Source organism: Drosophila nasuta, chromosome 2R, assembly GCF_023558535.2.
Source record: "Drosophila nasuta strain 15112-1781.00 chromosome 2R, ASM2355853v1, whole genome shotgun sequence".
NCBI lineage: Eukaryota > Metazoa > Arthropoda > Insecta > Diptera > Drosophilidae > Drosophila > Drosophila nasuta.
In genome coordinates this window covers 11,093,136-11,116,366 of record NC_083456.1, presented here as the reverse complement: position 1 = coordinate 11,116,366, position 23,231 = coordinate 11,093,136, and the positions used below count along the sequence as shown (strand labels likewise).

The following is a 23,231-nucleotide window of genomic DNA, read 5'->3' as shown; positions in this document are numbered from 1 at the left end:
TTTTTATTTATGGACACTTCAATAAATATTGTGAGTCCATATAAAGTTGAATACTTAAATAATTGCTATGGCTCTTATTATCGAAGAGAAAACCAATCAAAAAGACTAAGTAAAAGTATAAATAAATATTATCTAAACTTATCACTCTGAAATATTAGTATATCAACATTAATAGCAATGCAATATCATTCACTACTAAGTTGCCTTACAATAACATAAAGTAGAGTGACTCGTATTCAACGTATACTTTATATCCTTTTCCTCTGGCATTTCAACAGGCTTCCCTGGGACACAACTCGACTGGCAAATTGTACGCTTCAGTCCGTTTAATTTATTTGAATGTTGCTTCAGCTTTTTGTCTATTTCATTTTGTTTGCTGTTGCTTCTTTTGTTTTTTTAATTATTGCATTTTTGCCGTGGCGAACATTTTGTGTCTGCCGTGGGGCTATTTTTTGGGCTTGTCACATTTGAATAAAATGAATGAATAGAAAACGAGAAGTAGAACCAGAAGCAGGGGCATGGGAAGGGCTTAGGTGTAGCTCCTAACAAGGGTCGCTGTTTGGAAGCGGCGCTGCACTTTGCCAGCAGAAAATGTCAGCCCAACTAATCGGATTAGTGTGTCACTAGTTTTTACAGACTTCACATGTGCGTGGATGTATGTGTATGTGTGTGTTGTGTCTGTGTGACGAATGGCTCTATGGCATACGGCGGCTGAGTACGGCGTTCGTTAGCCCAAGTGACCTCCATTTGAGACTCGGGCTTCCAGTCTGGGATTCAGTGGGCAGCGGCACGTTTTAGTGTAATTAAAAAGATATGCATGCATGTATATAGCATACATACACATACATTTGACAGCAGGATCTGTGTCTGCCCCAGACAGGCGAACATCTCCCTCTATCACACTCTGCAATGCAAATGCTACAAATGTGAACGACACTAAATCTGTGTCACTTGCCTTAAATTTGGAATATCAATTGAAAATTTAAGAACATTTCACAGGTGAATCCAACTCACATATCCGCAGGACATGCGATGTCAGCGTGACACGGACACATCCTGTGGCTTGTCATTTCAAAGTGAAAGAGCATAATTTTGACATATGCGATTACAACGGGAAGCACAACAAATACGACAACAAACTGCACAAATAGCACCGAAAGAGCACAACACGTAGAATACGCAGGATTCAGCAACCAGACCATAAAATACAGCTCCATACGTACGGATAATGAATGCATGATGATTCACGCACAGCTACCCTGGAAATATTATATGCTATATTGCAGAGCACAACTGATGCCACCCGGTTGACAACATTATATGACTACAGAGTATGCAAAATGAAACAATAAAGCAACGAGCAATAAAACTAGAAACCGCGTCAAGCCAAAGCAGCAGCAAAAGCACATCAATCAACGCCGGGGATTGGAAAGGAATGAAGAGGAAAGGCAAGGGATATGGCGACTGAAGCAAAAGCAAAGCAACGTCACGTTGCAAGGATAAACGTATTGTGTGAAAGAAAGTGTTGTGTGCTTAGCTGTGCCAACCAACCAGTTATTGTTATTGTAGTTGTAGTTGTATTTGTAGCTGTATCTGTAGTTGTTTGCAGTTGTTTCATGCCGCTCTGGCGACCACAAAATACCTACTAGTCACGAACCCGGCTGGTGGATAGGTGGTTTGGTGGTTGGCAGTCGGTAGAGGAGGGGGGTTGACTGGGATGAGGTTACAGTCAGTCAGTTATAGCAACGGACGTACAGCAACTACATGAACATAAATATAAAATATCTAAGCGACACTTCTCTCTCTGAGCTCTCCTCTGTGTGCGTGTGTTTGTGACCCAACAAGATTAAAAGTGCTGTCGGGGGCAAAAACAAACCCACAGCAAAAGGAAGAAGAAAAAAAACAAAGTCATAGAACTTTCTATGTGGATGTGTTGTCAGTCACAAAAACAACAACTAAAATGCGCCACTCCGCAAAGTTTGGCCCAAACAATTAAAGGTGGCAATTTCATTTAGACAGTTTTGCTGGCCCTTTTAAGTATGCTATACAATTTGCAAAGTTGTAAAAAAATAAACTAAATGAAGTAAACTAAAACGACTAGCAGATATCCTTTACTCACTTTAAGACGGAATTAACTAAGCAACTAAATGCTATATACTATATATTCAAATGTGCGTTTTCGCTTTCACATAAAATGAAATGTATCTACAGCTCGTAAATGAGACTCTACATAATAAATTAAATGGCTTTGGCTGCTATCCGGGCTCTAAGCTTATGAAATGACTAGACGGTTAGACGAAAGGATGCTAAGAGTATCAAGAAAATTCATTTAGCCCAGCTTTTGAGCAAATTTTGTTTAGAGTCTTCTGATTTTTATTTATTTATTTTTTGCCAAGTTGACACATGTCGAGCACTGAAAGTCTTCTCCATTTCATTTAAAATTTAATTTTAAATAAATGGAAATGGCAAGTAAAATATTTTTTAAGCTTGCTTCAACGCGAATTTTTGGTTTAGTGAATTTATAGCCTGAGTTACGAAAATTGCATTGACAAATTTTATTTAAATTTGTTAAGAAAATATGTATATTTATTTAAGACAAGATAAAAACTGTTTTTAAAATAAACTCAAATACATTTTTTCGACCCAATTGAATTTAAAACGGGTTAAAGAAAAATCTATTGCATTAAAAAAGAATATAATAAAAAGAACAAAATAAACCGTCCCTATTTTTGACAATAGTTAAATGAGAATATATCACTTTATTAAATTATTATGTTGTAAATTTCAGTGACTTTTAAGCAACATAAAATATATTCTTTCTCTTTAGAGAATAATTCTGTATTAACTCAAAATTAGTTAAAAAAAAACAGCGCTAATCACTCTAACTATTATTTTTTTTATTATTGTTTTGAATTTTACACATTTAAGCTCAATGAAATTCCTTATAAGCATTGAATGAAAATATTCATGTACGTTTTTTCTCATTAACTATTTGACACTAATCAGTGCTCAACTACCAAAGAATACAGTGTGTTATGTGCCTGATAACTCTGCCGGCAACACCAACTAGTTTATTTATATAGATGTATTGTTGATCTGTCTGTATTGCTGTGTGTGCGTGATATATGGCTGATTAAGTGGGGAAAAGGTGCTACAAAGCTGTCTCAATCTCTCTCGATGCCAGCGAGTGGCGCCAGCAAACTATGGACCAATCCATGTGTGTGAAGGTGTGAAGGGGGGAACCCAAAGGAGAAGGAAACCAAATGAATCTCAACAAGAACAACACAATAGGCGAAGCAGGATATACACTGAGTGTAAGGACAGCATAAATAAATAAGCATGTATGCAGGCACATTATGTACACTTCTCTCTCTCTCTCAGTATGTGTGACTGAGTATGTGTATTATTTTATGGCTCATGGTAATTACAGGTGTCGCTATAATAAATTACCTTTGAATTTACTGTTTGTCGTTCTCATCGTTGTTGTTGCTGTTGTTATCGCTGTCGTTGTCATCGTCGCTGTAGTTGTGTGTTCGTTGTTCTTGTCACTAGTGTCAAGGGGAGGGTGGAGAGAGGGAGAGAGCAGGTCAGGCTCGCAGGATAACTCGTTGCCCGGCGGCAGCTGCTTGGGCTGCTGCTGCTGCTGTTGCTGTTGCTGGCAGCTCGCATGTTCTGCCATTGATAAGCTTTATTAAAAAGGATAATGAGCCTGTGGCCGTAAGCGACTCTATATAGTATATGCATGTGTGTGTGTAATGCGGTTTTGTAGTGCGTAAGTGTGTGCGTGTGTCTGCCATGTACATGTGTCCATTATAAGTTTCGTTGTTGTTTACGAGTTGTTGGCGCTTATTGTTGTCCCTGATGTTGTTGCTGTTGCTGCTGTGTTCGTACTGCTGTAGTTGTTAATAGTTATGAGTTAATGGTTTTTTGTTTGCTTTCATGTTTGTTTGCCGTTTTTGCCCCCATTATTATTTTTGGATTATTATGATTACTTTTGTTCCGGCATATATAATCAAATTAACTCTAAGCGTGGTTTGCTGGCTAACAATGAAAATCAACAACTATTTTTGGGTTTTTGTTTTGCTTTTTGTTTGGTTCGTTTTTTTTTTTTTTGGTTTTTTACACTTGACCATAATGTAAATCTCGCCTCTGATGAGGGTCGTGTCTCTCGTTTCTCTTGCAGCAGGTGGCCGACGTCTCCTTCTGCTTGCTCCTCTCAGCAGTTTGTCGAGAACTTTTTTGCCAAACGACTTTTTGATGTTGCTGATTAAGTTTTGATTAGCTGCTACTGCTGTTTGTTTGCTCTGTCGATTCTATGGACACATCGAAACACAAACATAACATTCAATGGACAAATACACATAAAAAAAACTTCTTAAATCGTTGCGGAAACAGCTGCTACACTCCCTCATAGTTCGCTTCTCTCCCATTTAGCTCAACAGCTAATTCCCTAGAGAAGTAGAAACATTGCAACGCGAAACGATTTATCGACTTTGCTGAAATGCAGAAATTATATTCTGTATATATTTGCGTAGTGAGTCGCCCAGTCTACTTCCTTTCCTTCTGTTTAACGAGCAGGATTGCCAACTTTTATGGTACACTTAGAAATATTTACGATAATGCTTAAAAATATTTGATATCATAAGGCCGAAGATTCATTTTAATTTATAGGTATACCCTATACACTTACTATGCGCAAAATGTTGCCATACAAAATATTGGCTCTTAATTTACACTCAAAATAAAACTATATTTGCAGCTTAAATATTTTTAGCGTTGGCGGAAAATAGCTGAATGGTCAGCACTGTTCCCAGTGGTTCTGGTTCTGGTGGCTCTGCTTCAAGCTCGACTGCATTTTGCCAATTTGATGCGCAGTATAAGCTGATGCTGCCCAGGAACGGGAAGCGCATAAAAATAATTCGTTATGTGAGTCGCAGCATTTCCCTTGTGTGTTTCTCACACAGACTTATATTTGCTTTTGACTTGGATCTCTCCTTCTCACTCTGTGTGGTGAAATGTGTGAATTTTTTGCCTTTCATTCGCAATTTAAATGGTTTCTTCAGCGACTATTTGCCAGCTGATTGAGATGCAGCGTATACACACTGGAGATTTGACTTGGCGTTTAACAATGTCCACTTTGATGTCCCAATTGTCACGAGTCGTCATCCTGAGGGTGACACATGTTAAGTATACGTCATGTTATTGAATGCGCTGAACTGTTTTCGCGCTTGTTTTGCACTTGCAGCCAATGGCACCATACCTTCTGGCAACCAAATAAAATGCCGCAGCCATAACAAGCAGTCCACGTGTAAGCAATCGCAATAGCTCTCTCGCTTTTTCATTCAGTCGCTCTCTTAAGACTATGTGTGTGCGGCATGCATTTCGCTCGGCTGCCACTTGAAGCTAAGCAGGAAACGGAAATTACTTTGCAAACACTTTGCACCACCTTTTGCCAGTAAGTCGCGTGGCAAGCGTGGCGTATACGTAACTTCAATGCTGCAAAAGTCAAGTGAAGTCAAGTTTGCTTCGCTTTCTGCCATCCTTTTTGCGTAATTTTCTTATGCCATTCTGGCCATTTAGTCCCTGGCCGCCACTGCCGCCGTCGTCGTTGCCGTATCCTTTTATGGTCATAAGCAATGTGAAATATGAATTGCGGTTACTTGAAATCTGCGCAGCAAGCGACCAACGTCAAGCCATCGCCATTGGCTAACCACACCAAATGTTTTTGCCTTCTCCTGCTTGGCTGGCTACTTCAAAACACACACACACGCACACACACACACTCAGCACACGCAAAGAAAACAACAAAAAGGTAACAACTAAAGCATCAACTGCATTTAACTTTGTTGTTGTTATTGTGCCGTGTGTTTGCCTGCTCGTTGTGGCACATTGCCATTTTATGGCTAAATCCACTTTAGCTGCGAGCAAGAAATGATGTGTGTTAGTAAGTGTATATCTGTGTATATATGTTTTTGTAAATGCTGCTGCTGCTGCTGCCTCTGCCAAAGTCCATTGCCTGCGTCGCCTTATTGAAAGTTGTTGTAAGTTAAATTATGGCCCAAAAAGGCTGCTGGTTCTTGGCCTGACTGCTGCTGCTGCTACTGCTGCTGCTGGTGTTGTGTGTCCTGTGACTCACATGTGCCCGTAGCTCTGTTGTTTCTTTGCTTTGCTTTGCTCTGGCTGTGGCTCTGGGTTAAAATTACCTTTAAATTGAAAATTATTGTATGTGCGCGCACTCAACTTCATGCAACTCCATCGCCTCGCCTCTCCGCACCTTAGTCAAAGTACTAAAAACATAAATTTCTGTGGTTTCTGCTCAAAATTGCGGTAGATGCGATCCTCGGCCTGCCTTCTGGCATATGGCAATTGGCGATGGTTGAATTTCTGCCTGTGCCTGTGAAGTCGGAGTGGTGGTGGTGACGTTGACGATGGCGATGGCGGATGGTGGATGGCGGGTGGCGGCATCGCGGTTGCTTGTGGCTTAAAACGCTGTCGAGCTTTGAATTACTTTTTCAATTTGAGGCTCTTGAGACCGCAAGAGCGCGGCAGGTAAATGAATTAATGTGCGGCAAGTGGCGTGCGAATGTAAAGCAACTTCTAGAGGGTTCAATTTGTATTCATAAACGCGGCGCATTTGTTATTTTATTAATTTGTTTTGTTTGCTTTTAGCCTATATTTGGTTAAGACCAAATAAAAAACTCACCCAAAAATAGCAATCTGGCGTTGGCGTTGACTTTGACGTTATGCAAATCACGACGTATACGTAATTTCTTTCAATTCGACAGAGTATTGGGTTTAAAAGGAAGGCAAATTTCATTAAATTTCAGCAAAAGAAATCAAGAATTTAAATTTACTTGTAACCTTGACCCTTAAGACGTAAAGTCAAATGCGTAATTCAATTCGATTCGACATCAAAAACATATAAGTCCGTTAGCTGGGCGTATACGTAATTTGATTTTCTTAGAAAGCGCTTTATAATGTAATGTTTTAGACACTTGCAAATTTAACAAAATATCATTCCTTAAATAAATTCTGTATTAGATTTCAATCCTCTGCATTAAACAATCCACTTAGCGCCAATGGTGCGTATATGTAATTGTGTTAAGTCTAACTGAAATCAACAGGGCGTTTGCGCCACTTCAATTTACACCACATTGTTAGACCAATTGAAGGTATTCTCAGTTGCCAAATAAATTGGAAAATGCAAGCAGTCTATTCTCACTTGCCTCTGTTCATGCTTTTCCCCTCATCTTCCTTTCCTTCCTAAATGCGTTGGTTTATGCTCCACTTTCCTTGATCAACAAATGTTTGTGTTGTGTCAATTTTGAATAGGCTTTTAAAATGATTAAATTTCATTTCATAAATATTTTACAGTCCAACAGAGAAGCAGAGAGAAAGAAGTGCTAGCTGACTTGCAAGGATATCAATTTCACTTCGATTTCTATTGTCCTGCAATGACAACAAATCGACTGTGTGGGTGTGTGTCTGTATCTGTCTTTGTGTGTGTGTGTGTTGGCCAATTTTAAAGCGGGCTGTTACGTGCAGCACGCCCACTAACAGGGCGTACGCCCTTTGGCCATAATTCTTGTTCTCTTGTCACTCTGTCGTTGGCCGCTTGTGCAAATGTGTCTCATGGAGACCTTCGCCTCAAGAGGTTCTTGGGTTCAACAATTTTGAACTTGTCTATGTGTTCCTCCTCTCTCTCTCTCTCTGTCTCTCTCCCTCTCTCCGCTTGTGTGTGTGTTCTAGTTACTATTTGGCACGCGTTTGTCGTTGCTGCAAATTGTCGTGCCCCGGCCCAAACTGTCGGCATTGTGGCTTGTTTGTTTGCCTGGCGGGCTCGTAAATAAATCATTTGATAACTTGACGCTGCCTTTGCAATCGACAACAACACACACACGCGCTCTTACTCATACTCAAACTCATTTTGCAAAGCCAATATATCGAGTCGCCGCCGCCGCCGCGTCCGTCGCTGTGCGGTTTCTGTGCTCGCCATTGGTCAAGGACTCACCTAAGCGGCAGAACTTCAGGAGCTGTCGCTGTCCACTGTTACAAGATTTTGTGATTTATATGCCTTTGCTTTGACGTGACCCATCGGCCAGGCGCTTATCGATTTTGGCCAGGCTAACGAACGAACGAACGAATGAACGAGATACACTCGCATGTCGGCCACTTTGTTGTTTTGGCTTTATCTGCGCGCCATCCAACCGCAACGCAAACTTTTGGCCAAGCCAAATGGCGTCGTTAATTTTTACTGTCTGCCTCTCGCTCGCTAACGCAACCGAACGAAACCAAAACCAAACCAAACCACACCAGAATAGAACAGAAGAGAACGGAACAGAGCTGAGCTGAGTAGAAAAGAGCAGTTCATCCTGACAGTGAACCCAACCATGCAGCCAAATAGTCAAACAGCAAGGCAAAAGTTATAGCCATCTGCAGTTTCAATTATCTAGTTGCGAGCCAGGGAGACAAACACTTTCATGTGGCCAACCGATCTTTCGACTGCTGCAAAAACTCTTTGGCCAACTATTTGTGTTGCGTTGAAGTTCGCATAGCTGAAATACCCGAAATTGATTTCCTTTGTCATGTCAGCAACTCGTATAGCTGACACTTCCACTTCCACTTCCCTTTCGCCCTTTAAGGCTATGCAAATCAGCTCATTTAAGGTCGAAGGCAGACTCGAGAGTAAAGTTGAAGTAAAGCCTTTTCAATTACCAAAACTGTGGCCAAAACTTTTCGGCCATGGCCAAGCAGATGGGCTATAAAGCTTAGCCTTGTTGCTCCATAAAAGAGTCGAAAGTTTCAATCAATTGGCCTGCCGTAGCATCGGAAAACATCAGCTCACAACATGGATTTTTACTTAGTTCTTCTTCGTCTCAGCAAAAGAAGAACAAACTCTGCCTCTATTTGCTATGCTGCTCCTTTTGACCTATATAAATAAGTCGTAGGTATAGCTTGGGAGCTAAGCGCTGTGTCTGCTGTCATAACTGGTTCGCGAAGAGGTTCAGAGGCACTCTTTAAGGATTTACTGTCAAACTCAATTTGTGACTGCCATGTGTGCTCCCTTCTACGCTATGTATGTTTGTGTGTGTGTTGAAGCAATCTGCTATTAATAGCATTTTCCAGCAGTGCAATACACTGAGCTGGGCAAGTGTGTGAGCAGCTCTGTGCTCGTAAGTCGCCCAGCATCTACCAGATTGTGTATGGCTCTTAAGAATCAACTTAAATGCTTCACATGACATGCACTCTCTCTTTCTCTCTCTCTCTCTCTCTCTCTCTCTCTTCGTTCCCCCTTTTTGCCATCTGGTAAAACCCTTCAAGTCCTGACGAGCACAGTTCGAGTAGAACTAGCAAAAAAAATGAGAGAAAAAACTAAAAACCAGAATTCTTTTATACTCGTCACTTTAATGAGCAAGTTTTTATACGCTGCCGAAGTACTAATAAAGAAAAAATATTACTCATTTAATTTGTTTGCACTTACGAGGTATATTCAATATAGAATAATATATTATAATATAATAATCTTTGTAGCACAGATAGTATTTTATTTATTGGGAAATTTATATTTAAGTAATATTGTTGATGTTGTGATTTGTCTTAAATAAGCTATAGAATTCCGAAAGTATTTAGTTTTCAAGATTTTTAAGATTTTTTGAATGCGTTTATTGAAATCGAAATTCATAATAAATCAAAAAAAAACTATGTTAAGATCTAATTTACTTGTAATAAATTACCAAAATTATTTCGACTATTTTTGAAGTGCTCAATATATGGATACTTTATATTTTTAAAATTACTTTATTAATATTATAATTGCATATTAATTTCAATAGTTCAACAACAGACAGCAATTAGATGTTTATCTGTTAATGATATCAAATAGCTACTGAATAAAACTCCGAAGCCTAATTAACATCAGAACAAATAGATCGCCATAAGAGCAAATCGTGCGAGTTCATTGGGCCGATTAAGCATATGTAATCCTAACCTTATGAGGACCCACAAATAACTCCTGCAATGGTCTAAACGTAATGCCCGTTTTAAGGGTATAATAAAGATTATTTATAATCATGCTCGCTGGGGCACAACGCATCCAAGCAAAAGCGAGCGACTCGACTCGACTCATCGCTTCGCTCCAAATTCATAAGCCTCTGTACAGACACCCCCCTTGTCCCTTTCTCTCTCTGCAACACACTCCACACTCTCCACATTTGCTGTCATTGACTAGAGGGGAAAGGAATGAAGAGGTAGCCGTATCGCTAACTTAACTGTGCGCTTAAAGCGGCTCAGATGCTGCCTCACATGTATGGGGATTAGATATTTCAAAAGTTTCTGACCCAAAAGGATTTGCCCAGCGAGTGTGGGAGGGAGAGAGAGGTGGAGAAAGGTAGCGAGAAAAACGAGAAGAGAAGGATGTATATTGGTGCACATGGCAAACAAACGACTATGGTTTTTGTTTGCTTGACTTTGTTGCCACTTGGCAACAATAGCAACATGCCATGTGGCAACAGAGAGTGAGAGCGAGGGTGAGCGAGAGCGAGAGGGGCAGTCGAGTAGATTCTGCCTATTTGCCTGAATAGCTATTATCTTCATCTTCATCATCATCAACAACATCGATGGGTTTTTTTGGGGCGGCAGCTCTCTGTGTGTGTGTGTGTGTGTGTGTGTGTGTGTGGCAGCCACACAATACTCGCTCGACAGTTTAGGGTCTAACCCCTTTTTTGCGTTTCTGATCTATGCCGCACACACACACAGCTACCATACATCGAGAAAAGTTTAGTGGCGCCACAAATACCAGAGCAGCCACCTTGCTATCCCTCTCGCTACCGCTCCCGATGACTGTTGCTCAGTTGTCATGGCAAATTTTTGAAAGGAGATATTCAATTTGCTCAGCACTCATAATACGCTTGCTAAGCGGCTTGAAGTTTTCGTTTCGCTTTTGGTTTTGCTGCTGCTTTAAGTAGCCACAAATTGAGGCAACAAATCTCTTATTTGTTACAACTAATTTGATCAAGTGGCGTGACGATAAAAGCAGCCAACTTCCGCCCAGAGTGCTTAATTATGTTCCGAGCACTTTCTGACTTGCTGCCACGATTTATTGCAACTGGAGCTTGCAACAATTGTCAGGCAATTAAATTTATTAGTTGCAAATGTTTGTGTGTTGGTGTTGTGTGCAAGGTTGCAAGGATTATAACACGAAAAATGTCAAAAAGAAAGAAAGTAGTTCAACGTCATCAGAGCACAATGGCACAGGTATGTGACAGCGGTTGTGTGTGGCATGCTGCCCTGCGGCTGCATGGGGCATGACTCAGTGAGTCCATAAAAATTCAAACAATACGGCAAAGCTCATCAGGCGCATCAGCAGGTCTTAGCCATGGCCCAAAGCCGCCAACAAATCCGTTTCAATATGAAGAGCGAGCGACACGAGCCGAGGGCGAGGCATGGACACGAAAAGAGTCCTGCGGGGAACGGAGAGGAATGCAGTCAAATTTACAATTTAAAATGCATGCATAATGAATATCTTTGCAGCCAAAGACTTTCAGTATGCCACAACACAAGGACACACCCCGCAGCAACAACAACAACAACTCACTCTTGCGGCAAGCAACAAAAACAAAACAAGACAGAAAAAAAAGAAGCAAAAAACTGGAAGAAAGAGCTTTGGTAAAAAAAAAGAGGGCAGAAAACCATCAACAAGGCCACTCAGCTCAGCACGACTCGACAAAATCCTTAATCTGTGCGAATGACGCTTAACGAAGAGCCACAGCAGAAGCAACAGCAACGGAAGCAGCTTCAGCCCCAAACCGAACTTTACCAAATTTAACCGAACTAGGTTTTAGTCCTTGTTTTGTTTTGCATTAGGAAAGTACTACTGGCAACATCATACAACATGCTGCTGCTCCCCATCAACTACTGCTGCTGTTGTTGCTGCTGCCTCTGCTGTGTGCACATATTTGCTGTACTTTGTTTGCTTGCTGTTTTGCCTGGGCAACTGACAACAGGGGCATCAGAAAATGGGGGCAAGAACACGTCGTCAGGAGTCTGTTGCTGCCCCCCCTTCTATGGTTTTTCTTTCAGGAATTTTTGCATAATTTCGTTAGTAAAAAGTATGCTTTTGTCTGTGCGGCAGCAGCAGCAGCAGCAAATTCAATGCGAAATACAATACACATACGACCCGTTGCACAGCACTTGACTTTACACATACACAGAGATACACTCGCACACACACACATGCTTAACCTATACCCAAACCTTTGGATTCATCTCTCAAATTTCGTGCTCAAATTTCCGTTTTCTAATTTCTAATTTAATTAGGCGCGTGGCACATGACGCTGCTCGTAAAGCCCAACGCAATCAGATGCTCGATGTATGTTCATGTGTGTGTATATATATGTGTGTGTGGGACACAAACAACCACACTCACACACACCCACAAGCAATGTGTCCCTGTTGATCCACACATGGCTCCCTTCTCATAGCTGGTATTTACATATGAGCAACATTTTCATTACGTGCTGCTGCTGCAAGCCAATGCCACAGAGCCTGCCCCTGACCCCACATTTTGCTCCTTCCTGGGCACCCTCTTATTGTTGCGCTCTCGCGATAACGTTGGGGGAGTGCGAACAGAATTTCCACTGCGACAATTTTTCACATTTTTCATATTTCCCGTTTGGCTGGCTTTTTATTGCTGGAGTTTCCTTTAATTGTCGCACACGTGGCAACACCAAATGGCACTCAACGTTCGCGTTCATGCTTGTGACTCCGCTCGCTTGTGTGTGTGCGTTGCAATATTGATTGGTCGCGCAACGCATTGATTAAGTTTTCCGGTTTATAATTATTTTAGTGTAATTAAAAGTTGCCCTTGGCAACTTGACTCTCTTGCACAGCCACAGCTAGAGCTACAGCACCGACCACAGCTGCTCCAACCACTCATGACCTTCCCTTTCCACTTTCAACTTGCGTTGTTATTGAGTCAACTTTGTGCACCGTATGTTAGGTCAAATATTAAAGAGTCATAGCAAACAATTCCCAAAGTGTGCCATTGCTAAAAAAGTTTCATTTTCATAGAAAATTTGCCAGCATGAAGGTTGAAGAGAAGGGTTAGGGACGGGTAGAAGCTGCATGTGCGTGCGTATGCGGGATTTAGCTGGGAATGCAGTCAACTATTCAATGGGTTCACACTTGATAAATGTTACGAGAGACGCCATAAAAGCCCATTAAACACATTTCAAATTGAAAAGTCATGCTTTGGGGTCACTCACTCCCTCTTCCATTCATCCCCCGCCTTCTAACCTTCACCCACACTCCCTTCACCCTCAGCTCTCTTACTATTTGCATACCAAACACACACAGTTTACATAATGTTTTACATAAATTTTACTTTGAATACTTCAAGTTTGGCCAACCGTTCGTCCCTTTTGCGTGCTCGTCCTGTCTGTCGGCCTTTCAGCGACCATTAGCCAAAAGCTTTTATAAACTGCAACTCCCCGAACGTTTCTGTCTCTCTCTTCTCCAAAAATTAAGCTCAGATGGAAAAGTTTATACTTCGATTACTTGGAAAAGATTTAATCTGTGTCCAGTCAGCTAAATAAAAAAACCGCATTGCTGTATTTGCCAGACCAAACTAACTACAATTAAATAATTGACACAGCAAATATGAAGTGTGCTGCAATGTTAAATGCAGGGCGAAAGAATACCCTGAGTTGTATTTAACTGTTGTGAAAATAATTATTATAAGTAACAAATTTATAAAAATCCATCAACATTTTTCTTATTTGTAACAAATACCATATATCAAAATACTGAAGAAGTGTTGGATTACTAGATGTATACATAAATAGTAGTAGTAGATTTTATTCTTATGAAGCACAGTGTGTCAACCCTTTTTTATACCCGCTACCCATAGGAGGATAGGAGGATATTATATGTTAACTTTGTGACTGCAGGAAACAAATGAAACAGGCAAAAGGCTGAATCTCCGACCTACACATAAAGTATATATATTCTTGATCATCGTCAACAACCGAGACGTTATAGACATGCCTGTGTGTATGTCTGTCGATATCTTTCAAATATAGTGCTACATTTTTTTGGTATTGGAGAACATGATGTAGAACATGCGCTAGGTTACAAGTCTCCTAAGAGCCGCAAGCACATTAGCATGTATTACAAACTATGTGATAAAAAAAAGTGCCAACGACGAGACAAATCTTTCCCTTTTTCTCAAACTTAGTGCACTTTTTGTCAGATTTCTTAATTGCCTCAGAGTTAAGGATGCCTACAAGCACATAGCTTTCAAGTCTCTTACTTTTATAATCTCTCTGTTACGACACAAACTGAGCTGTTGCCGTTTTTTCTGCTGTCTCATCCATTAGCATGAGTATCTTATAATCCCTGCACACAGTTACGTTTTCTTTTTTTTTTTGCTTTCTAAAAAGCTCTTCAAAGGGTATAGAATAACTACGCAAATCCTTAAGATTATGTCGTTCTTTAAAGAGTGCGTTTAGACCACTTGAAAGCTGAGACACACTTTAAGTGTTTGCCCATACATACACACCAACACACACATCATAAATTTCGTGCCTTACAAGAAATGTGCCTACTATTTAGAAGTTACTCTAATATATACTCCCACACTACACACACACACACAGACACACACATACTCACAAACACCATCACACTCAGACACGATACGAGAAATGGGCCTTAATAATGTCTTGACCATTATCCTGCATATAAAGTTGTTCATTTGCTTGTATTTTTGTGTTTCTCTGTGTTATTTTTTTTTTCGCTTGTTTCATTCTCGTTGTTGGCTTTGATTTCGCCCCCAGTCGCCGACGTCGTCATCATTGTGTATGCTGTGTGGGCTTTTGGCGCTTTTCCAGAGTGTTTCACGATCTTGGTTTTTGGCTCCACACACACACGTGCACACACAAACACACATCGATTGTTGTCGTTGTGCTCATTGTTGTTGCTCTTGTTGTTATTGCCATTGTGTTGCATACATAATAAATTTTATGAAACGTAAATTTTTATCGAAACCAATTTTTGGCAGTGCCATAAAACGACACGAAACAAAACTTTCTCCGCGCCCGTGCTCTGCCCCTCTCTCTCTCTCTCTTTCTCTCGATGAATGTTTGAATGTGTGCTTGGCTTTCATAATAAAAATCGAATGTTTTATTTATGTTTTCCTACGATTTGTAAAGATTCGCTCAATGGATTTTCTCACTCTTCCAATTTGTTTGGCAAGAGAAGCCTTTAGGTACATCGGAGTCTGAAGAGTTTCTTCACCTTAATCATATTATGTCAAATTTATAATAATAATTCACAACTTATTTTCAAGTAAAACAAATCAAGCATTTATTTGACAATGAAATTTGTAATCATCAAAAATACCTCACATACTTAAAACTGTAAAGAAAACTAATTTATCAGTTTTTCATTTTTGGTTTCGAGATTATTTTCCGCCGCATTCGATATTAGCAATGCAAATGCCAACAGATAAATCATTTTCAATCATATTCATGAAAAACTATTGGAGCATTCCAAAGAGACGCCAACGCATCGAATGGAACCACAGACAGACAGACAGTCGGACAGCAAATATAGCAAATACTTTAACAAAACATAAATGGGAAATACGCATAAAATGCAAAGCACACAGCACAGCAGAGCGGAGACAAACAGACGGACGGATGGACATCATGGCCAGCAAATAGAAACAATGTCAACATTTTTTTGTTGTGAATTAAACAAGCAAAAATATTGCAAATAAAACGAACGAAAATGAAAATGAAACTGAAAACCGTGCGACCAACTGACACACACACACATATACACAGAAAAAACGCCAACCGAGCTGTTGATTTCGTTATATATAGTAAATTCGTTGTATATATACTAGCATTTTTTTGTATTTATCGTAGAATCGTATCGTTCATTTAACTGTTTGCTTTTGTTGACATTACAAAAAAAAAATAGTAAGAAGTTGATGAAAGAGGAGCGTGCGTTGGGGGTTTGACAGGAAATGCGAAAATGTTTTCAAATCATTCATGCACAACAAACAGTCGTCTAAAAGGTGCGCCGCATTACGTATACGCATTACGTATACGTGCAGTGTGAACTTGGCACCAATTTGAGTTCGCATAAATACACAAACGAAGAAGAGAGAGCAAAATTAAATGAATATAAACCGTTATTTGTCATTGGATTCAATCTGCCGATGGCAATCCGTTTGCCCATAATTGTATTATACACACACAAACAGAAAATTGTTAACCACAGCAGATTATGCATGCTGGGCTGAGCGACTGTCGACTGTCGACCGACGACTGACGACCGACGACTGGACCGAGTTGATGATATTAATTTGAAGGACGGTTTTATGACACGCGCCAACACATTAAAACCAGTCGCCAGTCAGCCCATCCTTTTGTATCTTTGCATCGCCATTTCGTGTGCTGCGTGTCATTAAAAATTCATCAGCTTTAATAAATTAATGCATTTATGTGGAACACAGGTAATGTAATGCCTACAGTTCCATAATTATTTTTCAATTATGCACTGCAGTTCGAAGTTGAGTATTAAGTGCGGCTGCACCTCAAGCAGTGCAAAAGTATCTTGCGATTAAGCTCATCGGAGTAGAAGATCATTAACACACACACACACACACAAATACACAGCTACACAGACAACTTGATTGAACTTTTGTAGGAGACTGTGTCGAGATTAATGCTAATGTGACAACTTAATCGAAAGCCATTTATAAGTCATGTCAAGTGGCGGCAGATACCTCGCCCACGTTATGACAACGCCGACGACAGTCGCTGTCAATGATGACGACGCCTAAGTGTAGGCAACGGCAAGCTAGCTAAAGGAGATGCCACAGCATGACAACGACAAATCCATAAAAAAGGAAACGAAGCGAAGCGAGGCAACGTTAAATATTTGCATTAATTTTGGGGCTGCGATAAGTCAGACCGAGTCACAGGAGAAGTGAAAGTAGAATATTGTATACAGAGACCGTAGAACGTAGAAAGGAAACAGGAACATTCGCCCTGGCACTTACCCGGCAAGCCTGATGTCAGGCTGATAAGCAGCAATAGTTGCGCTATCAGCTCTTTGATGCTGCTCCGGTTGTTCATGATGCTGCTCCTGCTTGTGCTTGTGCTTCTGCTGCTCATTTTGTCGTTTATCGAGCGTCGTTGGCTGCTGCTGCTTCTTGCTGCCTCTTATCGCGCAATGCGTTACTTTGTCAACGACTTACTCTCGCTCTGGCTCACGCTGCTATCTCCCAGCTAGCTCTGTCTTGCTGCCACTTCAAGTGGATGTTAAGTGCCACGCACTTGACTTTTATTGCGCGGCACGAATGTTTACCGTTAGTAGACAACTAGTTTGCCACGTTTTGTTGCCAGTTGCCAGTTGCCAAATTTTATGCCAATTTTCTTATTATTTTACATATGTTTTGCTGTTTTTGTGTTCTAAATGTAATAAAATATAAATAACGCATACGACGCGTACTCCAAGGTTCATCACAACACTACAAAAAAAGGTGAATCAATTAAACCAAAATGGAAATGGAAATTTCAAAACGATTTGCAGTTGTTCTATTTGTATTTTTTTTTTTGTATATTTTTGTTGTTGTTGTCGTTTATTTTTGCTGACACTTTTCACTCGGTTGTAAAGTTCAATTTGCTTTGTGACGAGGAAATTTGGCCAATAATTTGCATGTATTCAATATGCTGGCGAGTTTTTTGTGTGCTTTCTTTGCAATCATTTGTTAGGATTATTTTTGTTATTGTTACGCGGCGCAGAGCAGTGGGAATGGTTGTTGTTCTTGGTCCTTTTGTTGTCCTTTTGCCGCATGCTATAATTTCACTTTGCACTGCACTGCAAACGTTGCACGCTCTGCTTTCGATTTGTGTTTGTGTTGCTCTTGCTACTCGTATTGCTGTTGTTGTTGTTTTTTAATCAAGAATTTACACAGTCACCGCATCGGGCGTTGGTGGCAAACAAATTGTTGTTGTTATTGTTGCTTGTTGTATTTGCAGGCAGCGAAATGAAAGCACAATGCAAAATTTTCAATCAAAACTTTTTACTCGCTTTCCCAGCGCTGCAAGTTTGTTTTGCTGTTTTGTATTTTTTTATTTGTTTTGTATTTTTTTTTTTTTTTTTTTTGTTGTTTTGCTTTTGTTGCTTTTTAGCGCTCGTTAGCCACGACTATCCTGTTCTACTTCTTCTACTTTTTTCAATTTTTAATGCAATTTCCACGCTTAACTGCACTTTTTTCCGTTTTTCTTCGTATTTTCCCTTTTCTTTTCTTTTTGAAATTTGCTGCTGCTGAATCTCTAGCTGTTGTTGTTGTTGTTGTTGATGTTGTTGCAGATGCTCTTTCTGTTTCTGTTGCCGTTTTATATCGCATTTATTTACACGGACACAGCACTAACACTCACACACACGCACACAGATACAGATACAAACACACACTAGGAAAATATGCACACAATTTGCATTCTCTAGCTGTCTCTCTCTCTCTCTCTCTCTCTCTCTCTCTCTTGCACACTTTGTTTCTATCTCTATCTGCGTGTCTCTTTGGCTTGTTTTGTTTCCTGTTGCTCGCACAAATTCAAATTACTTTTGTCGTTATTGTTTGTATTGTTATTGTTGCCGGTTGTTATCATCGACGTTGTTATAGTTGTTGTTGTTGTTACTTTTACATGTCATGTTCATTGCTTCAATTCAGTGTTGGCAGCTGGCAGTGTGACTGTCTGGCTGCTTTGCAACGACAACATGACTCTGCGTGGCAGCCACAAGATGTTGCTTCGATTTGGAATTTGCTGCAGCTTCGCTTTTCCTTTGGGCCACGCCTTGGGCATCTTCACTTGTTTCACATGCCACAAAACTGTCTGCAACGAAAGCAAAACACGAGAAACACATTAAAATTTGTTCTGCAATAAATAAATAAAAAAGAAACCTTTAAACGAATTCACATTAATAAGAAATTGTTTTTGCACTCGCAATCAAGTGAAATAAGTTTGGATATTTTTATTAATTCAACACACACACATATGTATGCATATGCTACTGACAAGTGTTAGGGGTAGAGGGACAGGAGGGGGGGGGGAGGGGAGTGGCAGGGACAGGCTTATTTAAAATTTCCTTTGAAGCAACTCTCGCATTTTCATAATTTATTAGTCCCAGCTTTTGCCGCTTCTTTGACGCTTTCATTGCGAACTTTTTTGTTTGATATTTCAACTTTTTGCGCAGCATGAGTGATGCCCCATCTTGGTGCTACCCCATGCCACACACAGCTGCTGCTGCCACACGTCTGAATATGAGTTGTGTGTAGGCCGCAATATCATTCTCGGATTCTGGCCGGAAAATGCGTCAGTCACTCGCCGTAGACTCGACGTCTACGCACAGTCGAAGGTTGCAGCAACTTCTGACTGATGGCTGTCTAGGCCTCTTTCTGTTTTTTTTTTGTGTTGCTGCTCCCAACCAACTTCTTGTTGCTTTGTTGTTGCTGCAACCTCTGCAACTGCTGTTGATGTTGCAGTGGCAGCAGGCAAAGCTAAAGTGCATAAGAGCGCTATGCATTATGCTTTATTTTCCGCTTGACACCTTTGGGCGTCGTTGCGCATTTCCTTTCTGTGCAACCAGCATGCCAACCAACTCACCGTGCCACGCCTACTTGCCTCCTGCTTGGTTGTGCACTAGCTTTCTGTATGTACATAAAGAGACTTCTCTGTTCTGTTCTGTTCTTTTTAGCCTGGCCGAGAGGCTTAACTTTGCTGCAAGGCTACGTCGACGGTTGCTGTGGTACTCGACTCGTTGGTGGTGGTGGCGTCTCCCTGGCTTCTTATCAACGTGGCAGTCGACTGCCACACAGACGTCATGTCGTCAGTGCTGAATTGAAATTTATTATTCTGCTTTGTCGTGCGTGTATGTGCCAGGCACTTTTGTGCCACACACACACACACACACATGCCACCAGCAGTGGCACCACATCCCACATCCAACAGCAACCCTTTTATGAGTGGGTATTTAATATTTTAATGCAGCACCTCACCCCCACCAGCACCTCACCCACACACCTTGACTACACTTTATCGCTGTTAATTGCTTTCCAGTCGGGCGCACGGCAGCAAGGGCGACCTTTGATGCTGTTGTGATCGCACTTAAGGATATTGTTTACATGTCTCAATTATCCTTTGACTGCCACCGAGTCGCGCATGCCACTTCGCAGTCCACTTCCTCTGCTTGCCTGACTGACGCGATTTTTCCCAGTTTCTTTTGTTCTAATTTCAAAGCAAACTTTTGACAGCCTTGAAGTCTGACACTGCACATCAAATGCGAGGCCTCTCGAATTTCCCATTTGCCATCGACTTGAACAAATTACAGAGCAATTGCGAATTGCTAAAATGAAGATTGAGAGCCAAGAGCGAGCTGAGAACTAGTCTTGAATACCAGATTGTGCTTTTGCCCAGCACTCTGTGCGCACTTTTATATAAACCTAATGCGTGTGCTAATACTGTAGATTCATTCCCTCCCTGCTTCGCCCCTAGCTTAGTCATTTTAGATAGCCATCATCGAGCTGTAGGCAATTTGTGGCATCACAGCCTAAGTGGAAGTAACGTTAGGGTTTACTTTTTGCTGAATGAGAGACAAAAAAAATAAAAGTTGTTGCCACTTTTTTTGGTTTTCTTGGTTTTTTGTGTGTTGCTGACATTTGCCGTTTCGCCGCTTAACTCGAGACAAGGAGACGAGGCATGAGGATGTTGGGCGAGAAATTATGCAAAGATTGTGTGCAGAACTTGAGACAGACCCAAACAAGAAGCAGAAGCAGAAGAAGGGCAGTCATGTTGCCTTAACAGAGGTCAGTGCTGGGCACGAAAACTTTCTGTCGAGTGACATGTAAATTTTGCCACAGGCAGTGCGCCATTTTGTTTTTTTGCTGCCACACGAAAGAGTTGCCTGCAACAAAAAAGAGACGAACAGAAAGAGAAGGAGAAAAAAACGAGAACTACGTCGACATGATGATAATTTGGCATACTCGACGACCATCAGCGCATTGCCCAGGAGCCACATTTTCTTTTCATGAAAATCAGTTAAATGAGTTTGTTTACATGTCTTGGGCTTGGGCTGCAAAACAGGCGAAACGGCAAAACCGGAAAACAAAAACACACGCTTTAAATGTATGCAAAGTGTGTGTGGCAGAGAGTGCGGCGGAGGAGGAGGGGTTGGGGTTGGGGTGTGCTGTGGCATATTGTCTGGACGCTGTGGCGGCTCGTTTTTCTGCGGAAATAAATGTAAGAAAAATCCCCATACAATTTACGTTTTGCAGCCTAAAAGTATGCAGCATGTAATTTGCGTTTTGTTTGCCCTACACGTTGTTCACGCTCGTTGTTGTTTTTGCTGCTGTCGCTGCTGTTGCTGCTGCCGTTTGCTTTATGTAATTTGCATGTAAACATGTGCTTATTTTCATGCCTCCTGGCAACCACACATACACTCACACACTCACAAACACACAAACACACACACAAGCAGACATGCACACTCACACCTAGAGAGCACGCGAATTTACGCCAAACATCAAATGATTTTGTTTAACATATTTTGTTATTAAGTGTGGAAATGTGCATATTTTGTTCAAGCTGCCTTTTCCTCTACTCATGAGTATGTATATTTTACTACGTGTGTGTGTTGGTGTGTCTGTGTGTGAACCCTTTTTAGGCAGCTCGCTGTTCGTGTCTGCAGTAAATTTCCGTTTGCCATCATTCAGTCAGCGAGCTGAGCTGGTGATGAGGCATGAGGCAGTCGCATACTTCAGCTGAACTTTCTGTGTTGCATGAACTTCTTAAATTATTAGCTACAGCTATAAACTGCACGGCTCTAAGCTCTGCCCCTGCAACACCCACTAAAACTGAACTATGAACTTTCTACTGCCCGCTTTCTTTTTTTGGTGGTCTTTGCGAATTATGTTCTGTGGAAAGTTCAAACACATTTCTTCGGTTTACTTCGACTGCAGCTGCCCCTCGCCTGGTGACTGACATTTGGCAATTGACAATTGACAGTTGGCCCAAAAACTTTGGCCAATTAGTGCTGTCAAGCCACGCCTGCCACGCCCCAACGTCTAGACGGAGTCTTCTTTGGCGATGCACTTCAGCTGCAGCTCACGTCAGCAATGCGTTGGCTACCAATTTGTTTGCCCTCGCGCACACACACATACTCACACACACACGCACACACCCTCAACCCTAGTTGGCCATAACAATTTCTGTTGGCCATTTGGCCGTGTTGCATATAAAGCGGCATCAACTCCAGCCAGAACGTGGCCACACTTCCAAATGCTGCTGCTGCGCTTTGAGGCAACCCAATCAACGATACGTTGAAGTCTTCTTCCCTCAGTCCCTCCTTTTGCTTTTGCTGCTCGCTCTCTCTTTCATTGTCTAGAGGTTTTATTGTCGTAAGTCGAAGACATGGCTGCCCCCCATCGCTTAAATGTTTGCATTACTTTACTCATGGCTCATGGCTCCTGGCTTATAGCTTGTAATGGTAAATGTGTTTAAGCCTTTGTTGTTACAACGCAGTATGCCCGTTATTGTAACTGCCACGAGTGGGTGGAAAGAGGCAGCTTAGTAAATACAAAGTGTTAAATGCTTGGGGCTTAGGGTTTGCCACTAGCTGCAGTCTGAATATATATATATATACGATATTTGTAGCTATGAATAGATGTGAATGCATATTAAAACTCAACAAAAGCGTTGTATTCATTTCTTATTTAAAACTACCACTCAGATGCAAGTGTATCTGTATCTGTATCTGTTTCGGTATCTATAAATGTATCTGTAGCACATGCATCGTTTGATAGCTAGAGCTCCGACAAAGTGTGTTTATTTATTGAACTGTGAATAAATATTTTTTTGCCGGTCAACAACTTGAAGCACCTTCAACTCAGACAGACTCTAAGCGATTTGATAGCCAGCTTTGGCTCCCCCACTTTCACCTTTACGAAGACGAATCGATAAGATACTTGAGGCATGACTGTGTTGACTTTGCAGTTTGCAGTTACGAGTGTGTGCTGTAATTATGTGAATGTCTGTACGTGAGTGTGTGTGTGTGTGTTGGCTGTAACCTAATTCAGAGCATGGCTTAAATGGACTTACAGTCTATTGACTCACAGAGTTTTATATGCGAATGGGAATGCGAGTGTGTGTGAGATGCAAGCT

At 41.1% G+C, this 23,231-nt stretch overlaps 1 protein-coding gene across 4 annotated transcripts in view; it reads right to left on the bottom strand.

Annotated features, from left to right (window-relative positions):
* The window catches only part of LOC132786270 (hemicentin-2), a 136,878-nt gene that overhangs the window by 73,568 nt on the left and 40,079 nt on the right, over positions 1-23,231 (bottom strand). For all 4 annotated transcript variants that reach the window (XM_060792761.1, XM_060792762.1, XM_060792764.1 and 1 more), the window contains exon 2: positions 17,072-18,908. In XM_060792761.1, coding sequence (XP_060648744.1) covers positions 17,072-17,186 — 115 coding nt within the window. In that variant the 5' untranslated portion in view covers positions 17,187-18,908. The remainder of the gene's footprint in view (positions 1-17,071; positions 18,909-23,231) is intronic.